The sequence below is a fragment of the Bubalus bubalis genome, chromosome 4, assembly GCF_019923935.1.
Source record: "Bubalus bubalis isolate 160015118507 breed Murrah chromosome 4, NDDB_SH_1, whole genome shotgun sequence".
NCBI lineage: Eukaryota > Metazoa > Chordata > Mammalia > Artiodactyla > Bovidae > Bubalus > Bubalus bubalis.
In genome coordinates this window covers 86016603-86033957 of record NC_059160.1, presented here as the reverse complement: position 1 = coordinate 86033957, position 17355 = coordinate 86016603, and the positions used below count along the sequence as shown (strand labels likewise).

The window sequence follows — 17355 nt, the reverse complement described above, 5'->3', positions numbered from 1 at the left end:
TTAGCATAGTATGATGTGACATGATTCATATTAGTGGACCTTCTTGACATTCACTTGCTGTTGGAGACACTGCAAGAATATTAGAGACATTTTGAAGACATTTTCCTTCCTGGATTGATATATGGAACTGGTTTTATTATAAAACCTATAAATGTGTATGTCTTCAGCTTCTTTATTTTCATTTTACCTGATAAAAAACAAGACGTAGAATTGTTTGTTCATCAGTAAACGGTGCTGAGAAAACAAAACTTTTTTTTGTATATAGGTGCAGGATGAAAGAATTGAATATGGAAAGGTTCCATGAATTGCTTATATTGATCAACTACTGACAAGCAAGCAAATAACCCTGTTGAAAACTGAACTAGAAAGCTGTTCCAGGGACTAATGTGCATTAGTAGCTGAAAGCAGAGCATGTGTCTTAGTCTGTTTGGGCTGCTATAAGAAAATACCAAAACTGAGTGGCTTGTAAAGAACAGATTTATTTCACACAGTTCCAGAGGCTAGAAGTTAGACAACAGGGTGCTCTTATGGTTGGATGAGGGCCCTCTTCCAGGTCTCAGATTTTCCCTGAGAAGGAAGGTGTTAGAGATCTTTTTAGAGCCTCTTTTCTAAAGTAGTGATCCCTTTCATGAGCAATTCACCCTCTTAAGCATGTCCCATATGCCGCACTTACAGTACTGTCTACCCTTAAGGGTTAGGGTTTCAACATGAATTTTGAGGGAATATAAACATATAGACCATAGTTGTGTGTAAATGAATCAAATAAAGCAAAAGTTGAAAAAAAATTGTAAGTCTTCTGAGTTTTATATCCATTTCAGTTTTACTGTTGGTTGGTATTATAACTAAATTTGATGGCTGGAAAAATATGTAACTCTTGTGATCATGAATAGAAATTAGTGTGTTATTTTTTTTATTTCATGATGTTCAGTTAGATATTAATATATTCAGATAAATTGTATGAAATGTACTATGTTATAAAATTTCAAGAAGAGAGAATAATACTTCTTTCCACCTATATGTCCAGACATTAGTCTGAAAAGCTATTTTGGGGGATAAAACTTTATTGTGTGGAACTAGGTACAGTGTATCTTTCATGTTTGCCTAATTGTCACTTCCATAGAGGAAGTATAAAATGATCAGAAAATCAGTTTACCTATTTGTGTATATCATTCATTTATTATGAAATTTAAGATCCTCACTACCATGTTTACTTTGACAATTCAAATCTTGAGTCCTTAATTTAAAGATGGAAATGCTATAATGGTACAGAGTATTTGGTGGGGGGGAGGAGAGTTAGAAAAATACATTTTAAATCTTTTTGGTCCTAGTTGAGAAGCCTTTTTTACAAAGGCATATGTTGCAAGGATATGGTGCTTATTGTGTGCTTTTGTAATATCGTGTGCTTACTGCCATTATAGCACCTGCTATGCTGTTACTCTTTTTTTAATCAGGTGTGTCAGTGCTTAAGGCCTGGTGGTACCTAGAAAATAGGGAGTGCTGACTAGATACTAAGTGAATTATATAGGCAGACTGTAAAAATGTGGGGAGTTCTGTGGGGCTGGTTGAGAAAGAGGAATAAGCGAGATGTGATTACTGGTTAAGGATTCTTAAAATCTGGAGTTCAGGAAATAATTTAAATACTAATAGTTGTTGAATTTATGGGCTGGTTAAATATCTTTTGTGTATCCTTTTCTGCATTCCTTTATTAGGTGATGAGACTAAGTCTGTTTGTTGGGGTAGTTGTTTTTTTTTTTTTTTTCCCTCTGTTTCTAATTCTCTGTTACTTTGTTTTCTGTTGGTTTTCTCCTATATGCTGAAATGTGTTTTCTTGTGCTTCTCTCTCCCTGAACAAAATAGTTTCATTATTGTTTGCTTCCAGGACCTATGTGTGTCTTCATATTTACAGGCATAATGGCACCTACTCCAGTACTCTTGCTTGGAAACTCCCATGGATGGAGGAGCCTGGTGGGCTGCAGTCCATGGGGTCGCTACGAGTCGGACTCGACTGAGCAACTTCACTTTCACTTTTCACTTTTATGCATTGGAGAAGGAAATGGCAACCTACTTCAGTGTTCTTGCCTGGAGAATCCCAGGGACGGGGGAGCCTGGTGGGGTGCCGTCTATGGGGTCGCACAGAGTTGGACATGACTGAAACGACTTAGCAGTCATTCTCTTAAAATGTTTTACATTCTAAATAAATTATACTCACAACTGGTGGTCCTCTGTAATAAGTAGTTCTTTGTACTTTACTAGTCTCCTTTCTTTTGTACCCAAGTTGAAAGTGAAGTGAAATAGGACTGATTTTCATAATTCTCCCTCCAGATAAGTTTGATGGAAAGCCGGTTACCTGACTGCTCGACCTGAAGAATCTTAAGGGTAAGAAACCTCGTAAATAATGTATACTTATTAAAAACTAAATGAGAGTCTTAGGAAATTGTGGTTGGAACTTTACTTAAACATGACCTTTTCTTTTTTCCTGGAGTAGCCATATGTTACGGGCTTTCCAGGCGGTGCAGTGATAAAGAATCTGTCTGCTAATTTGGGAGATGCAAGAGATGTCGGTTTGATCCCTGGGTTGAGAGCATCCCCTGGAGAAGGAAATGGCATCCCACTGCATTATTCTTGCATGGAAAATTCCCATGAATGAGGAACCTGGCAGGCTCTGAGGTCTATGAGGTTGCAAAGAGTCAGACATGACTGAGCAATTGAGTACACAGACAGCCGTATGTTACAGCATTTAGTGTTTCTTTTCCTATGCCTATATAAAGTAGAAAATAAGATACAAAAATCCTAGGGCTGTTTACTGTGTGAGTCCTAGATGTTGTGTCTTGCTTCAACATTTTTATTTTCAGATAAATCAGAATCTTGATAAATAATGTCCATGTAGAATAAGTAACTTACTTATCCTTGTGTAAATTCTGTTTGAAGAACTGTTTGATAGGTTAAGTTTTGTAAACTTTTTACTGATATCATTCTTTCCATATGTGGATATTCTTTGTAATACAGGGGTTTTACATATTTGTAAAAATAATGAAAGTCTGTTCTTAATGAGAGTCATACAGATTTATCATCTTGAATTCTATGGTATACCTAGAATCTGCTTTGGGTGGGGAGTTACTCATGTGTTTGTGCACATGTGCTAGTTGAGTACTTCTTTTGTGCTATCTGAAACGTCAACCTCAGATATGCAGATGACACCACCCTTTAGAAAGTGAGGAAGAAGTAAAGAGCCTCTTGATGAAAGTGAAAGAGGAGAGTGGAAAAGTTGGCTTAAAGCTCAGCATTCAGAAAACTAAGATCATGGCATCCGGTCCCATCACTTCACGGCAAATAGATGGGGAAACAATGGAAACAGTGGCTGAATTTATTTTTCTGGCTCCAAAATCACTGCAGATGGTGATTGCAGCCATGAAATTAAAAGACGCTTACTCCTTGGTAGGAAAGTTATGACCCACCTAGACAGCATATTAAAAAGCAGAGACATCACTTTGTCAACAAAGGTCCATCTAGTCAGGGCTGTGGTTTTTCCAGTAGTCATGTATGGATGTAAGAGTTGGACTATAAAGAAAGCTGAGCGCAGAAGAATTGATGCTTTTGAACTGTGCTGTTGGAGAAGACTCTTGAGAGTCCCTTGAACTGCAAGGAGATCCAACCTGTCCATCCTAAAGGAAATCAGTCCTGGGTGTTCATTGGAAGGACTGTTGTTGAAGTTGAAACTCCAGTACTGTGGCCACCTGATGTGAAGAGCTGACTCATTGGAAAAGACCCTGATGCTGGGAAAGATTGAGGGCTGGAGGAGAGGGGAATGACAGAGGATGAGATGTTTGGATGGCATCACCGACTCAATGCACATGGGTTTAGGTGGACTCTGGGAGTTGGTGATGGACGGGGGGGCCTGGCGTGCTTTGGTTCATGGGGTCACAAAGAGTTGGACACGACTGAGCAACTGAACTGAACACTTTAAATGGATTATGTGTTTATGTAATTTGATTTTCATAATGACTGAAATGGTTACTACTTTATTTCCATTTGTAAATGAGGAAACAGGCTTAAAGAAGTTGTCACACTACTAGTAAGTGTCAGACTAGTTAGTGTTTGAATGCAAACAGTTTTTTCTAAAACCTGTGATAACAGGACATTCCTGTCTGTGCTCAAGTGTGCTAGTATTACAGCTCCAGCACCAAACATGCAAATAAAGAATATTCTAAACAAAAGCTTGTCAGAATAGCCCACTTGAGGCAAACAAGTCTATTTATAAAGTCTAGTAAGATTGCTTTATGGTGGAAATCAGGTAGGAAAAAAAATTAAGGGGAGCATTCTGCAAGAGATTTAAAATTAACAGTGACAGATCAGAAGCAGTTAAGTGGATTATGTAGCAAAGAAGCTGGAAAGGAAGTAACTATTAAACTGAAAGAGTTAATTGCCTCAACCTTACTCTAAAGCAAACAGAGTTGAAAACAAGTTGAAAACTCTAGAAGCCAGATTGATAAAATAAATGTACATAAATCAACAAAAGTACATGGCCTTCAGGCAATTTTGAAAGAAACTCGAGGAACCATTGCAAAAGCATTGACTCAGATGTTTAGTAAGTAGCTGTCGTGCTGTGGTACCAGTTGAATACAAATGTAAATCAATGCCTATACCTAAGAAAGCTTGAGGGGCTCTGCAGTGAAATACTGAGCCACATCTCCAAAGAGGCAGCCTTTTATAGTCTTTAATAGGGTTGGCAAACTTTTTCTGAAAAGCGCCTATCATAATTTTTGTAGACTTTGCCACTGTCGACAAAAAAATAGGTCACAACTTGAAAGTAGAGTTATTTTATTTGGTGGGAATGTTAAGGACTCTGAGCCCGGAAGATAGCATCTCAGCATTTCTGAGAAAACTGCTCCAAGGAGGCAGGAGGGGAAGTCAGGCTATATACAAGTTTGCAACAAAGGGAGCAGGCAGTCTGAATGTCAAAGATCAGCTGTCAGGCTGAGGCATTTGGCGTTCTGTGAATGGGAAGACGCACGCCTCGGGGCTCGCTGCCTTCACTCCTCTCTCGTGCACCTCAGCTGTCTGGGGCCAACCCTGCTTCCTTGCTCACCTTGTTGCTTGCATTCCCTCAGCTCCTCAGCAGTCATCGCAAGGGGTGGCAGCATCTGCTGGATCGCAGTTTTGGGAGTCCTCATTCATATATAGAGGCCAGAAATTGCTGATGGCTGTGTCATTTCTTGTTGATAAATATGTCAGGAAATATTTTCATTTCACACCAAGTATATGGTTTCTGTCGTAATTATTCAACTTTGCTATTGTAGTACAAAAGCAGCCATAGGAAATACAAAGAAATGAACAGACTGTTCTTCAACAAAACTTTATTTACAGAAAATACTTAGCCAGCTTTTGACTGCTGGGTTATAATAATAGATAGAATCCTCCCTAACACATGCATCACTGAAAAATAGCCCTTTTTATGATTTCTTCAAGGGAAAATAAAAATATTAATAACATCCTTAGAGGTAGTATCAAACTTTTGAGTAGTTAATTGGAGGCGCTTCCTGGTTTTATTTAAGACAGATTTGGATGAAAGATCTGCACTGATAGTAATGGTTTGCATTCAATGCTTGTTTGCTTGTTAGTGCTAGGCAGTGTCATAAGCATGGATTTGCTTCTGACAAAAGTTAGAATTTTTTTTTTGAATTCTCAGTCATAATGGGAGAGATGGTATGTTATGAATTTCTCCAAATGAAGAATTATACTCAATTATAGATCATACAGAAGTTTAATATAATTCTAAAATCAGCTTGGTTTGGAAGTTGTTTGTAGCAGTGTTTCTCAGGTATATGAGTCTGACACAGAACTTGATAAAACGCAGATTCGTCCTCGCTAGCTAGGGTGCTGCCTGAGGTATCTTGCATTTGTGGCAAGTTCTCAAGTGATATTGATCCTGTCCTTCTGAGTAAACATCAAGTGGGACAACAACCTATGACTATCTGAATATTTTTGAAGTGTTTTATCTCAGCAATTCTGTCGTTCTAGTTACTCAAGTCTGAATACCGTGAAGTTATCCTGGGATCTTCTCTAACACAAATGCCATATTCAGTCTTTCCTGATGGCTGTATTTTGAAAACGACTGGAATCTGAGCACTTTTTATCACCCTTGCTTCTCCTTTTATTGCAAACCACTGTAATCGCCCCCTCTAGATGAATGCAGTGGTCTTGGAGCTGGCCTCTGCTTAAAACCTCCTGGCCCATCTCACTCGGAGAAGTCCGTGTATTTATCTTGATAAGCTGTTACATGATACCTAAAGAATAGTACCAGAAGTATAACAAATGTTGTGCATGTAGGCTGAGTGAAAGGTTTTCCTTTTGTTCTTGACATTCTAAGTTTATTAAGGCAGACTGTGATTGAATTAACAGTTTAAAAGTAACTAATACCTAGTTGAAATTCTAACTTTTAACTTATTAAAACCTTCAAGTTATTCTTATATATGTTAGTTTCTGGTTGAGTTTTGAGTCAAAGTATGGGCCCTTGCATTTCTCCCTACTTAACCTAATAGAGATTTTTCTAGGCAATACATAACCTTTAATGTAGAAATTCACAGGTTTACATTACTTAAAAATCTAATAGAAAAATTACTTCATACACACGTGGGCGACTCATAACTGATGAACTTAGTGGTTTCTTGTGCCTAGATACTCCAAAATATGTTTGAATAGTTCTTTGCAATTGCTTGTCTTACAGTAATTCAAGAAAGAATTCTAAAGTGTGCATGTGTGCTCGTTGTGTCCAGCTCTTTGTGACCCCATGGACTGTAGCCTGCCATAGAATTTTCCAGGCAGGAGTACTCGTGGGTTTCCATTATCTCTTCCAGGGATCTTCCCAACCCAGAGATAAAACTGGAGTCTCCTGAGTCTCTTGCATTGCAGGCGGATTCTTTTACCACTGAGCTGCCCGGGAAGCCCTAGAATTCTAAGAGTTGATTTAAAAAATAATTTTTCTTCATAAGTTTGTTCCCCTTAACTAACAAATTAATTTTCTTTACTGTTTCTCATTTTGTCTCCTATAATCACCATTTTCCTAGTCTTCTAGGCCAAAATAATTTTTTAGTCCTTTCCTGTATTTATGTAGTTACCAACGTTGGAAATACTTCAGCTCTTTAATTTCTTGCTTCTCTATTCATTTCACAGCCAGTCACTCTAACTATGCAAACATCTTTCCTTCTAATCTCTCTCCACTATAATCCATTCTGTGTTTTGCAGATCATTCTTTTAAAAGATTCATGTATATTGCTTACATCATGTCAATCTTCAGAGGAATCTATAAGATTGAATCTAAACCTCTCAATCACTAGAGATCCATCTATAATCGAGCTGAGCTTGATTTATATTGCTCTTGTTGCCTTCACTGTTATCTTTCAGATGAACTTCTTGCCTTACATGCCCATCCCTCCTCAATATATACACACAGTTGCACTTTTACCACTTACTCTAAGTTGTCAGATTGGCCTACCTATATGCCATTTTATTCGTTCATTCTGTGTTGCTGCTTAAATGTGTTTAAGCTTCTTAAAATACATAACCTATCAACTTCAATAAAAACTCCAGTCCAAACTGATCTCTTTTCTGTAAGCTCCAATTGTATTCATGTCTGTACCACAAAATTTATCAGTCTTTGTTACTTAATACCTGTATAAGGCTCCTCCTTTCAGAAAGACTGTGCTTGGTGGCAGGGAGTATAAAAGTATACTGGATTATCCAGAAAATTTACTGACTTGATTCGTATTTTATTCTTTTATGTATAAAATAATTTCTTAGAGTTTGGGATTTTAAAAAATTAATAATGTATATTATGTGTACAAGGCAAACATAAAAATTCTCTGTTATCATTCATCCTGTAGGAAATCCTTTTTCAAGGAGAAATGAAGAAGAAGACTATATATACTCTAAATGTGGGTGATCAGGACTATGAAGATATGCAAGGTAACTTAATTTTTTATAAAGCTTTTGTGTTGAAAGCAAAACTTAGTGTTTCCAAACTGTTGGCACATATTTTTTTGTTTACATATTTTCATTGTTCTTAAACTCTGAAATAGCTGCCTAAATAAGTAGTGCCTACTTTTTTTTACTCTTCTCATGTCTTGTTGCAATCAATCAGTGTTTTTAGTTCATTGAACTCTTTCTATTCTTAAATTTTTGCTCTCTGCTGATTTCAGAATGACATTTTTTTTTTTGTTGTTCAAAATTTTTTATCATTATTGTCTTTTTTTTTTTTTTCCCATTCTCTTCTTTCTGGGGAGAAAAAAAAAATCTTAGAATTCCTTTGGTGAAAGTCTGGAGAAGGCAATGGCACCCCACTCCAGTACTCTTGCCTGGCAAATCCCATGGATGGAGGAGCCTGGTGGGCTGCAGTCCATGGGGTCGCTTAGAGTCAGACACGACTGAGCGACTTCACTTTCACTTTTCACTTTCATGCATTGGAGAAGGAAATGGCAACCCACTCCAGTATTCTTGCCTGGAAAATCCCAGGGCTGGGGGAGCCTGGTGGGCTGCCGTCTATGGGGAGTCAGACACGACTGAAGTGACTTCGCAGCAGCGGCAGCAGTGAAAGTCTATTGGTGGTAAATGCTTAAGTGTTTTTAAATTTTATCGTCTTCTAAGCTTTTCAAAGAATGATAATACAGTTCTGGATTGATAACTATTTTGTCTCTTAGCACTCTGAAGTTTTGTTTTTTTTCCCATTCGGGCTATTTTCTAGTTTTCTTACTAGCTGTCAAGACGTGTCCTTTCAAGTTAATTGTCATTCCCTTGTAGATGATCTTTTTCCTCTTTTTGGTTTTAAAATGTTTTTTTCATCTTTGATGTTGTACAGTTTGGCAACATTGTTTCTAAACGTGGATTGTTTTCTTTTCTCCTATTTAGTATACCTTGTGTGTCCTTTATCTGTTGGATTGTGTTTTTTATTTGTTTTATCATTTCTCAGCCATTAGTACTTTAACTATTGCCTGCCCTTTACTCTCTTCTTCTGAGCCTCAGTTAATGTGTTAGACTTTGTCCTGACCTCATTTTCCAACCTCTCTTTCACAGATTACATCTCCTTTTCTGTTTCTTACAGTCGGGGTAGTTTGTTCAGTTTTTCATTTCTTCTAGTTCACAGATATTTTTTTCTTCTGGGTCTAATCTACTGTTGAGTGAACTCTAGGAGATAGCAAGGACAGAGAAACCTGATGTGCTACAGTCCATGGGGTCACAAAGAGGCAGACACAACTTAGCAGCTATGTAGTATTTGAAAGTTCTAATGTTTGAAGCCAGTGGATATCTAAATAAATTTATAATGAATATAGTATGTAAAATATAGAAATAAATGTAAGCACATTCTTGTTTCTGCTGATTCTTACTCAAGTCAACTTACTTTCTTCGGCTTGGTGATGTTTGATTGTGAGGTGTGGAATCATGAGGGCCTAAATTAGGGATGTTTTCATTCAGAGGATTTATATGTATTTGTTTTTTTTCTGAACCCATGCTGGGACCACTTTAACCCCATTTGAGGATCTTGGCTTAAAAGGGGAATCTCCCAGGGTCAGTTTCCCTACCTGAGTTGGTCCTAAAGGTTAGTCTCCAGATCTAAACACTAGTATGAACATGTGTTCTCAGGGTAATCTCAGGTTTTCCATTTGCTTGGCATATACTGGTCACATTTCAGCTGTTTCTTTATTTTGGTTTTACTTTATGTCAAATCTTGGAGTTTCTTTAACTTTTGAGCAAGCACTGCTTGCTTCTTGTGTGTTGGTTACATTGCTGGTAGGTGTTTAAATGAGTACAAACCCTAAGGGGTATAATTTTTGGCCATATCTATTCAGATTACAGATGTACAGACACATTGGTCTAGAATTCCATTTTTAAGAATTTATCCTATTGATATACTATTAAAAGTGGGAAATAAGTTTTTCATTGTTTGCAATAACCAAAGCTTGAAAACAAGCGATTGTCCCATCTTTAGATTGAAACAACAACAAAAACTCAAACTGGTGTGTATAGTACTCTAGCATTTGTCTGAAGAAGGAGGTTTAAAAGAATATGTATTAGGATTTGCTTGTCTGTGCATTCCATTATGTCTTTGGAAGAACACAGAACAAGCTTAACAGTTGTTACTTGTTGCGTTGGGTGGAACTGAATACATAGAGATGGATTTGCTTGGGAGATTTGTTACTATAACCTTTATTAAATTTTTAAGTATTTGAACTGTATGATTATTGTTCTAAAATTAAATTCATGAAAAATTCTTTTCACTCCTCCTTAAATTTAAATTAGTAAACATTGGAGGTATTATGCTCAAGAAGTTTGTTTCTTACAGTGTATTTAAGATCTAATTGCTTTGTAGAAGGAGGGCCCTTTAGAGTATCGAGTCCATCATACTACCAGAAACATAAGTAATTTGATCCAGAGAAATTGAAAGCATATATGACTGCTTTACTTTACAGGTGAAGAAAACAAAGATAATCCTGCAACCACTGGTGTGTTGTACAGTGAAGCTGATAGATGTCCAATATGTCTCAGTTGCCTGTTAGAGAAGGAAATTGGTTTTCCAGAAAGCTGTAATCATGTCTTCTGCTTGACCTGTATTCTTAAATGGGCAGAGGTGAGTCTAAATATTAAATATTATTGTATTTTAATTCCCTAGCACGATTTCTTTCTACCTACAGACTTGATACTGCCTTTCATAAATTATTTCACAGTAATGTGTGCTTTTCCACTTAGGACAAATGTCTCTGTATTGCTCCAATTTTGTTAAATATTCTCTTCTAAATTTTATATATTCAGCTTTTTGTGCTTTTGTAATACAAACATTACAAATGCATACCTTAAAAAAATTACTGGAAAATAGGTATTTTTTTCTGGTAGAAACACAGTAATTCATCTTCAGTGTACTTGACCCTCTTGTGATTATGTCTGCTTACTAATGCTTTCTCTCTGCTTTGTGTTTTATATTTTTCAGAGAATTTTTATATAGATTATTAAATTTCTTCCTTATATCAGCCTTGTGGGATAACCAGAACAGATGTAACAGTGTCTTTCCATTTTACAGATGAGGAAACTTGGATTCTGTGTTCTATAACTTGGCCAAGGTCTCATAGCTTAAGAGGCAGAAATAAATTTATAACTGCATTTTCTAATTCCCGTATTATGAACTAATTTCAAAGTTAGAGATATTATTGAGGTTTTTCATAGATAGTAAATGATTGAGAAATAGAAATATTTGGGACTTTTAATGTATTATGTTGATATAGTTTGTGCCAAGTAGATCATGATGCTATTGCACAGTGAGTATTCACTATGACCCCTATTGTTATGAATTGTGAAATGAAAACTTGTCACACATCATGCTATATTTTTTGAGTTAGTAATTTGTCAGTGTGTAAAAGTAAAGGAAATAAAGCTTAAAAATATTTTTAGTATTAGCTGCATTCAAATTGTTTGTTGTCCTTAAGCACATTAGAATTAATTGCCTTTTGCATAATTGGGGTTTTCTCAGTTCTGTGTCTTACCTATATTTCATTAATAGTGTGGAAAAGGGAACATAACTATACTGACTATGGCCAAGTTCTGGGAGGAAGAAAAATGGATTTGTTATACCATTTGAATTCATAATAGTATACTTGAAACAGTTCTAATTAGATAAAAGTCTAAACTGATCTTTGGGAAGAAGGGACTAAGGATAGGTAAAAATGTATTTTGGGAAAAAATCTTTTGAGTTTAATTATTTAGTATAATTCTGAACAGTCCTATGTGTTTGTAGAAGTGTTTACTAATGAAATGAGAATGCATATTTTTCTTTGCCACCCAACTAATGATTTCATCTGTGTTAAATTTAGTGCACCATGGTTTGCTCTGTGATGAGATATCTTAAAAATAGAAGCATTTTTGCTTCCAGTAGAGAAACAGTTACTAGATGTGCAGAAGTCTTCAATTTGATGCTTTTCGTAAGATTATATGCAGTGACCACATAATAGGGAGGTTCAACAACCGTGATTTGAGTGTGTGTTTTTCTCTGGAGATTAGAATATATAAAATAGACTTTATTCACTCCTTCATTACACTACATGTATTTTTGATACAACCATTAGCTTTATCATGGTGTGCAAGTTCAAGTTTCTCTAGAGTGTGAATCTTAAAGTGGTACTAGTAGGTTGTAGACTATGTACATATTCAGCTCTCCTAAATAGTGCTAAACTTGTCTGTTTTTAAACTCTTGCTGAATATACTTAGGTTGAAAATACTTGATTACATAATGTTACAATCAGCACTTTTCTCGCATGTAACGTCTTTCTTGTTTTGTGTTTACTTCTTTGGATATAAACATTTTATTGAAGCCAAATTGCTTTAAAAAGAAAATACTTATCTACTGCACTACCATTAATTGTGTTAGAGAGTGTGGGAACTGGGATATTGTTTAAACAAAAGTAGTTAACTTTGAAAGTAGAGAATAAACAGAATATTCTGAATTATTTCATTGTCCATAATAGGAATAGCATACATCAGTTAAATAAGCCATTTAAGTTGAGCAGTAACAAGAACACAGTCTTCTAATAAAATGTTCATTATAAACAATAAATGAATACTGGTTAACAAAATCACTTAGGATTTGAACTAAATTTTCAGTTTGAATCTTTTATTGGTATGATAAAAAATTAGATATGTTGAGGTATATAAGCGCTTTGACAAATAGAGACAGATTTAATATTCACTAGTGTAGTTATTCATGACCATTAGTTATTAAGATCTCTCTTCTCATTTTCCTCAGCCTCCTTCTATTCTTAAAAAGAAGCGTGTAGTTTACTTTGGATTTTGGTTTTAGCGATAAGTGTCCATATTCAGTCTCTAGTAACTGGCCGGGCTTGTGCTAATAAGGCTTTCATATATATTCTTTCATTTTAATTACTGTATTAATGGTTATTTGTTATTCAGGGCAAGGATCCTGAACTCTTAATTTGTTTCTAAATACTTCAAGAGATAGCCTGAAATAAAAATACTTTTTAAATATTGACCCATAGTTTTAAATTTTACTAATGTTCACTTCTAGTAGGAAGTTAGAAATAAAAAGTGAGATTTACAGTGATTGGAAATCTACATAATAAGAAAAAATTACAAAATGTATTCAGGGTCAGCTTCCTAGGCTTCTCTGTCTTTCAGAAGTTCTGCTGAGCTATCTGAGATTTGTACTCAAGATTCACTAAAATATGATTTGGAACTGTTATCAAGAACCAAGAAGAACTCATTTATTTACTGTCACCATAATATTTTAGGCATTGAAGAAATTCTCCATAAGAAACAAGTAAAATTAAAGCATATAATAGTCTAGTATATTTATTTTGGACACACTCCTGGAATTTCTTGTGTTCTTAAAATACCTATATCCAGAGTCACTATTAGTTTCAATTTCTTTAAGCTCTAAAATTTTGATTCTGTGGTTATTTAAAACAAAAGCTATATGAGGACTTTAAAATGAGTAAGTAACTGAATTTAGTTGCTGGATATTTCATAGCATCTACTTTACCTAGGGCAGAAAGATTCAGAATAATGGAAATGATGATCTTCATGGCCCAGAGCCTAATGGCTTCCCATTAGGGACACTAGAAGAAATTGAAATTAAACATGTCTACTCTACTCTGTGTTTAATTTCAAGGATCTCAAGAGATGGTAAGCCTGTTGGTTTATGAAATAGAAATGATGATTTTGAAATAGAATATTAATCTAAACAAAGACATAGTAATTGGCACGTTAAGAAAGTTGAAATTCTTGCTATTTTAAAGCATCAATATTAGAACTGAGAATCTGGAACTAAAGGAGACCTTTGACCTGATGAAATATATATAGAATCAATACATTAAACTTTACCAGCTACTTAGAAAGTTAAGTATTTTTTCTGTGAGCAAAAATGCAGTCTAAACATTGAGGACATTTAGTTTACACCTAAGTTTAATCTTGATTGTCTGAGTTTGCACATTTTAAAGTAGATAACTAGAAAGGTGAAGGCTAGAGTAGTTTGACGCATGGCTGTAGTATCCACAGCCAATCATAATTATGATCCTCAATAGACGATAGGGTAAGCTACACACACACACACACATATATGCGTTAAGAAAATAAGATTTATGGTTTGACAGGTTGTCAAGAAGTGGTTAAAATTTTGACCCTTAAAAGGTTAAAGTTTGAGGACTTGGAAACATTTCATGTTTGAAGTGTTTAAGGTTTTTTTTTTTAAACTCTATTTAAAGGAATATGCAATATGTATAATTAGGAGGTTCTTGATATCCACTGGGGTTCTTTTCACTTTTAAGTAATGTAAATATTCCCTTTATTTTTTAAGTAATTATTAAATGTGATTAACTTGCCTACTATAAACAAATTATCCTTCCTCAACTTGCTGACAGCTTCAGTTTAAGAAACTAAGGTTAATGAAATAAAAATTTGACAATTGGCAAGGGTATGTTTTCTCTCATGAGACTAGAAATGAAGAGTCTTACTGTGGTGATACATGGTTCTTGAAGAAGTCAGACAACAGTGTTCAATGCAGACAGGTGAGGAGTATATTTTTGAATTAATAATACCAAAAAAATTAAAATATGACTAGTTGACTTATATCTTGACTACTGATGTGTTTTATACAGATGTTCCCTTTAGCAGTGGGTAGAAAAATTTATATATCATTCTGAAGATTATTGTTCGGTAACATAATTCAGGAAAGTTTTATTGCCTGGATTTTCCCAACAGTTTTTGCTAAAATTTAATCACTCTTTATTCCTGAACTAAACCAAATCTTTAAATAGTTCTCAGTGAACAGTAATTTAAACATTATCTGGGGAGCACTACCATTAGTCCTTATCTTTCTAAAGCATCGTTAAATACATTAATTCATTTAATAATTGCAACTTATGCAGTAGGTGATTCAGGGCTGTCTATGTTCATCCTTAAAGTAGATTAGAGAGGTTGCTAGGTCTGACTTCTCCAGAACTTGAATTTGTGACTGATGATTCCAAATTCCCAGTTGTTTTCACTCTGTAGGTTAATTCTTTGGTATAAGCTTTGGTAGAAAAAGAATATGTTTATATTGTGAATGCTCATTATCCAAAGCATATATATAATAGATTTTCATTTAATACTCTATTTTTACCAATTGGATGTATATTTCTGTATAGTCTAATTTTAAACGTCAGAATTTGTAAAATGATTTATATAGACAGTTTATGGGATTTCCTCTTTTCGTGCTAGAAAAAGAAAGTCTTAACTATTAAATGTCAAAATAAAAGAAAAAAAGATTAATTCTATCCAACTGTTGTAATACAGCTTTAAGAAAATGAATCGAGTTTCTTTTGAGTAGTTAGATAAACTGTTTTCTTGCTGTTAATTTTATCACTGACAGTCATTTGTCTTGTAGGGATACATTCCTGAAAGTGGGTTATAAAGAACCATAGTTTCATTAATATGCATTGACAAGGACTATCTTGAAAGAACTGGTTAAATGTAGTAGTGTATATGTAGGCTGACTACAGGTGAGCATCTCCATTAGGGGTCCAGACTATGTATCTTGGTACCATCAAGGCGAAAGGATAGGTCCTGGTGAATGGCTTTAAAATAAGCATCAACCTGTGATAGTGTAATTCCTAAATCACTTTTGTTGATTTTGAACTGGAGTTTTATATAATGTGCTCTATTTATCAGTAAGAGAGATTGATGTTTTAGAGATTCCCATGGACAGACAAACCTACCTAAAGCATAGGTACTGAGATTTAGTCTTTAAGCATTTACCTTTAACACTTGCTTCTCTCTCTCTAGGAGGGGCTATCTGTAGGCAGCCTTTGTGATTGAGGATAGAGCAGCAGCAGGAAGCAAGAAATATTAGAAATCAAGAATCCTGAATTCCCAGATAAGGAAGGTTTCCTGTTCTTACATTTAAATATGGGTTTGTCTGAGCTGGGAATTTACAACGCTTCAGAATACTAGGGTATGTTTTACTGAAATCATTAGGAAGATTATTTTTTCTATTGAAATCGCCTCCTTAACTGATACAACTTTACTAGAGAGCATTCACAGTAAAATGTATGCTCTGTTCTTATAATACACGTTACATTGTAAAGTAGTGATCAAATTCTGTTCATTTTGTAGCTGTATCACAAAGTTGAATGATATTCTATTACTTTGACTGTGAAACTAGATACTTTTAAAATTGTTAAAAGTCATTGTCAGTTAAAATAGGTGAATAATTAGAGTATAAATATATATATATATGCTGCTGCTGCTGCTAAGTCGCTTCAGTCGTGTCCGACTCCCTGTGACCCCAGAGACGGCAGCCCACCAGGCTCCGCCGTCCCTGGGATTCTCCAGGCAAGAACACTGGAGTGGGTTGCCATTTCCTTCTCTAATGCATGAAAGTGAAAGTGAAGTCGCTCAGTCGTGACCCCATGGACCGCAGCCCACCAGGCTCCTCCGTCCATGGGATTTTCCAGGCAAGAGTATTGGAGTAGGGTGCCATTGCCTTCTCCGAGATAGATAGATGGATGGATAGATAGATAGATAGATAGAAGGACTCAAAATGATGAATAAGCAAAGTGCATTTATTTTTGTTGTAAAATTCGGGATGATTTTCTTCAGAACTAAAAATACATTTTAAAGCAGAAATAAGTGTATTTTTAAATTTCATTAGTTTTAAATGTGAATTTTTTAAACTACACAACTTAAAAACTAAATTAGTTATTTTAGTGATACAAACTGAAGATTAGAATATCTTTGAGATTTTCCAAATATCTGCTGGATTATGAAGATGAAGAATCCTCAGGAATGCTTTAAAGTTAGGCCAATGCAAACCATTATTTAAAACCTTTTTTCCCTGTTAAAGCTATTTGATCATCATAGATATATAATTTTATGCTTTAGTGTCTATTAATGATGGTGTTTTTGAGCTTTAGCATATGCTAATATAAGGTACTCTTATATTTTTCTTAGAGTATACATTAAGGAAAAATTAAAGATCCACTTAATTTTTAAAAATCTGTTTCAATTTTTTTTTTTTTTTTCGTTTAATTCTTCTTTAATCACTATTTACTGAAGTATGCTGTGAAGACTTAGGATAACTGAATTTTCTGTTTCCCCTTTGAAATGCTTTGCTAAACTGCTTTAAGGTCAGAAATAGATACCATGATTTCTCAGTAGCCATAGCAAAAGGTATTTTGTCTATTTTAGTTAGCTTATTTTCTTATATATGCTTTTTTTTTTTTTTAATCTGGGGAGGATAACCTGTTTTTAAGAATTTTTTCTAATGGCTAAGCCTGAGCCAAAGAAAATCTGTTGATTTATTTTCTAGTGTTAACTAGATTATCT

General features: G+C 35.0%; 1 protein-coding gene across 3 annotated transcripts in view; it reads left to right on the top strand.

Annotated features, from left to right (window-relative positions):
- SCAF11 (SR-related CTD associated factor 11) overlaps positions 1 to 17355 on the top strand; it is a 95528-nt gene that overhangs the window by 34368 nt on the left and 43805 nt on the right. For 2 of the 3 annotated variants that reach the window (XM_025284028.3, XM_025284027.3), the window contains exons 2-4: positions 2323 to 2376; positions 7881 to 7962; positions 10461 to 10618. In XM_025284028.3, the coding sequence (XP_025139813.2) occupies positions 7902 to 7962; positions 10461 to 10618 (219 nt within the window). In that variant the 5' untranslated portion in view covers positions 2323 to 2376; positions 7881 to 7901. Of the gene's footprint in view, positions 1 to 2322; positions 2377 to 7880; positions 7963 to 10460; positions 10619 to 15813; positions 15983 to 17355 lie in introns of those variants that run through there. The other variant, XM_025284032.3, reaches the window with a different exon arrangement.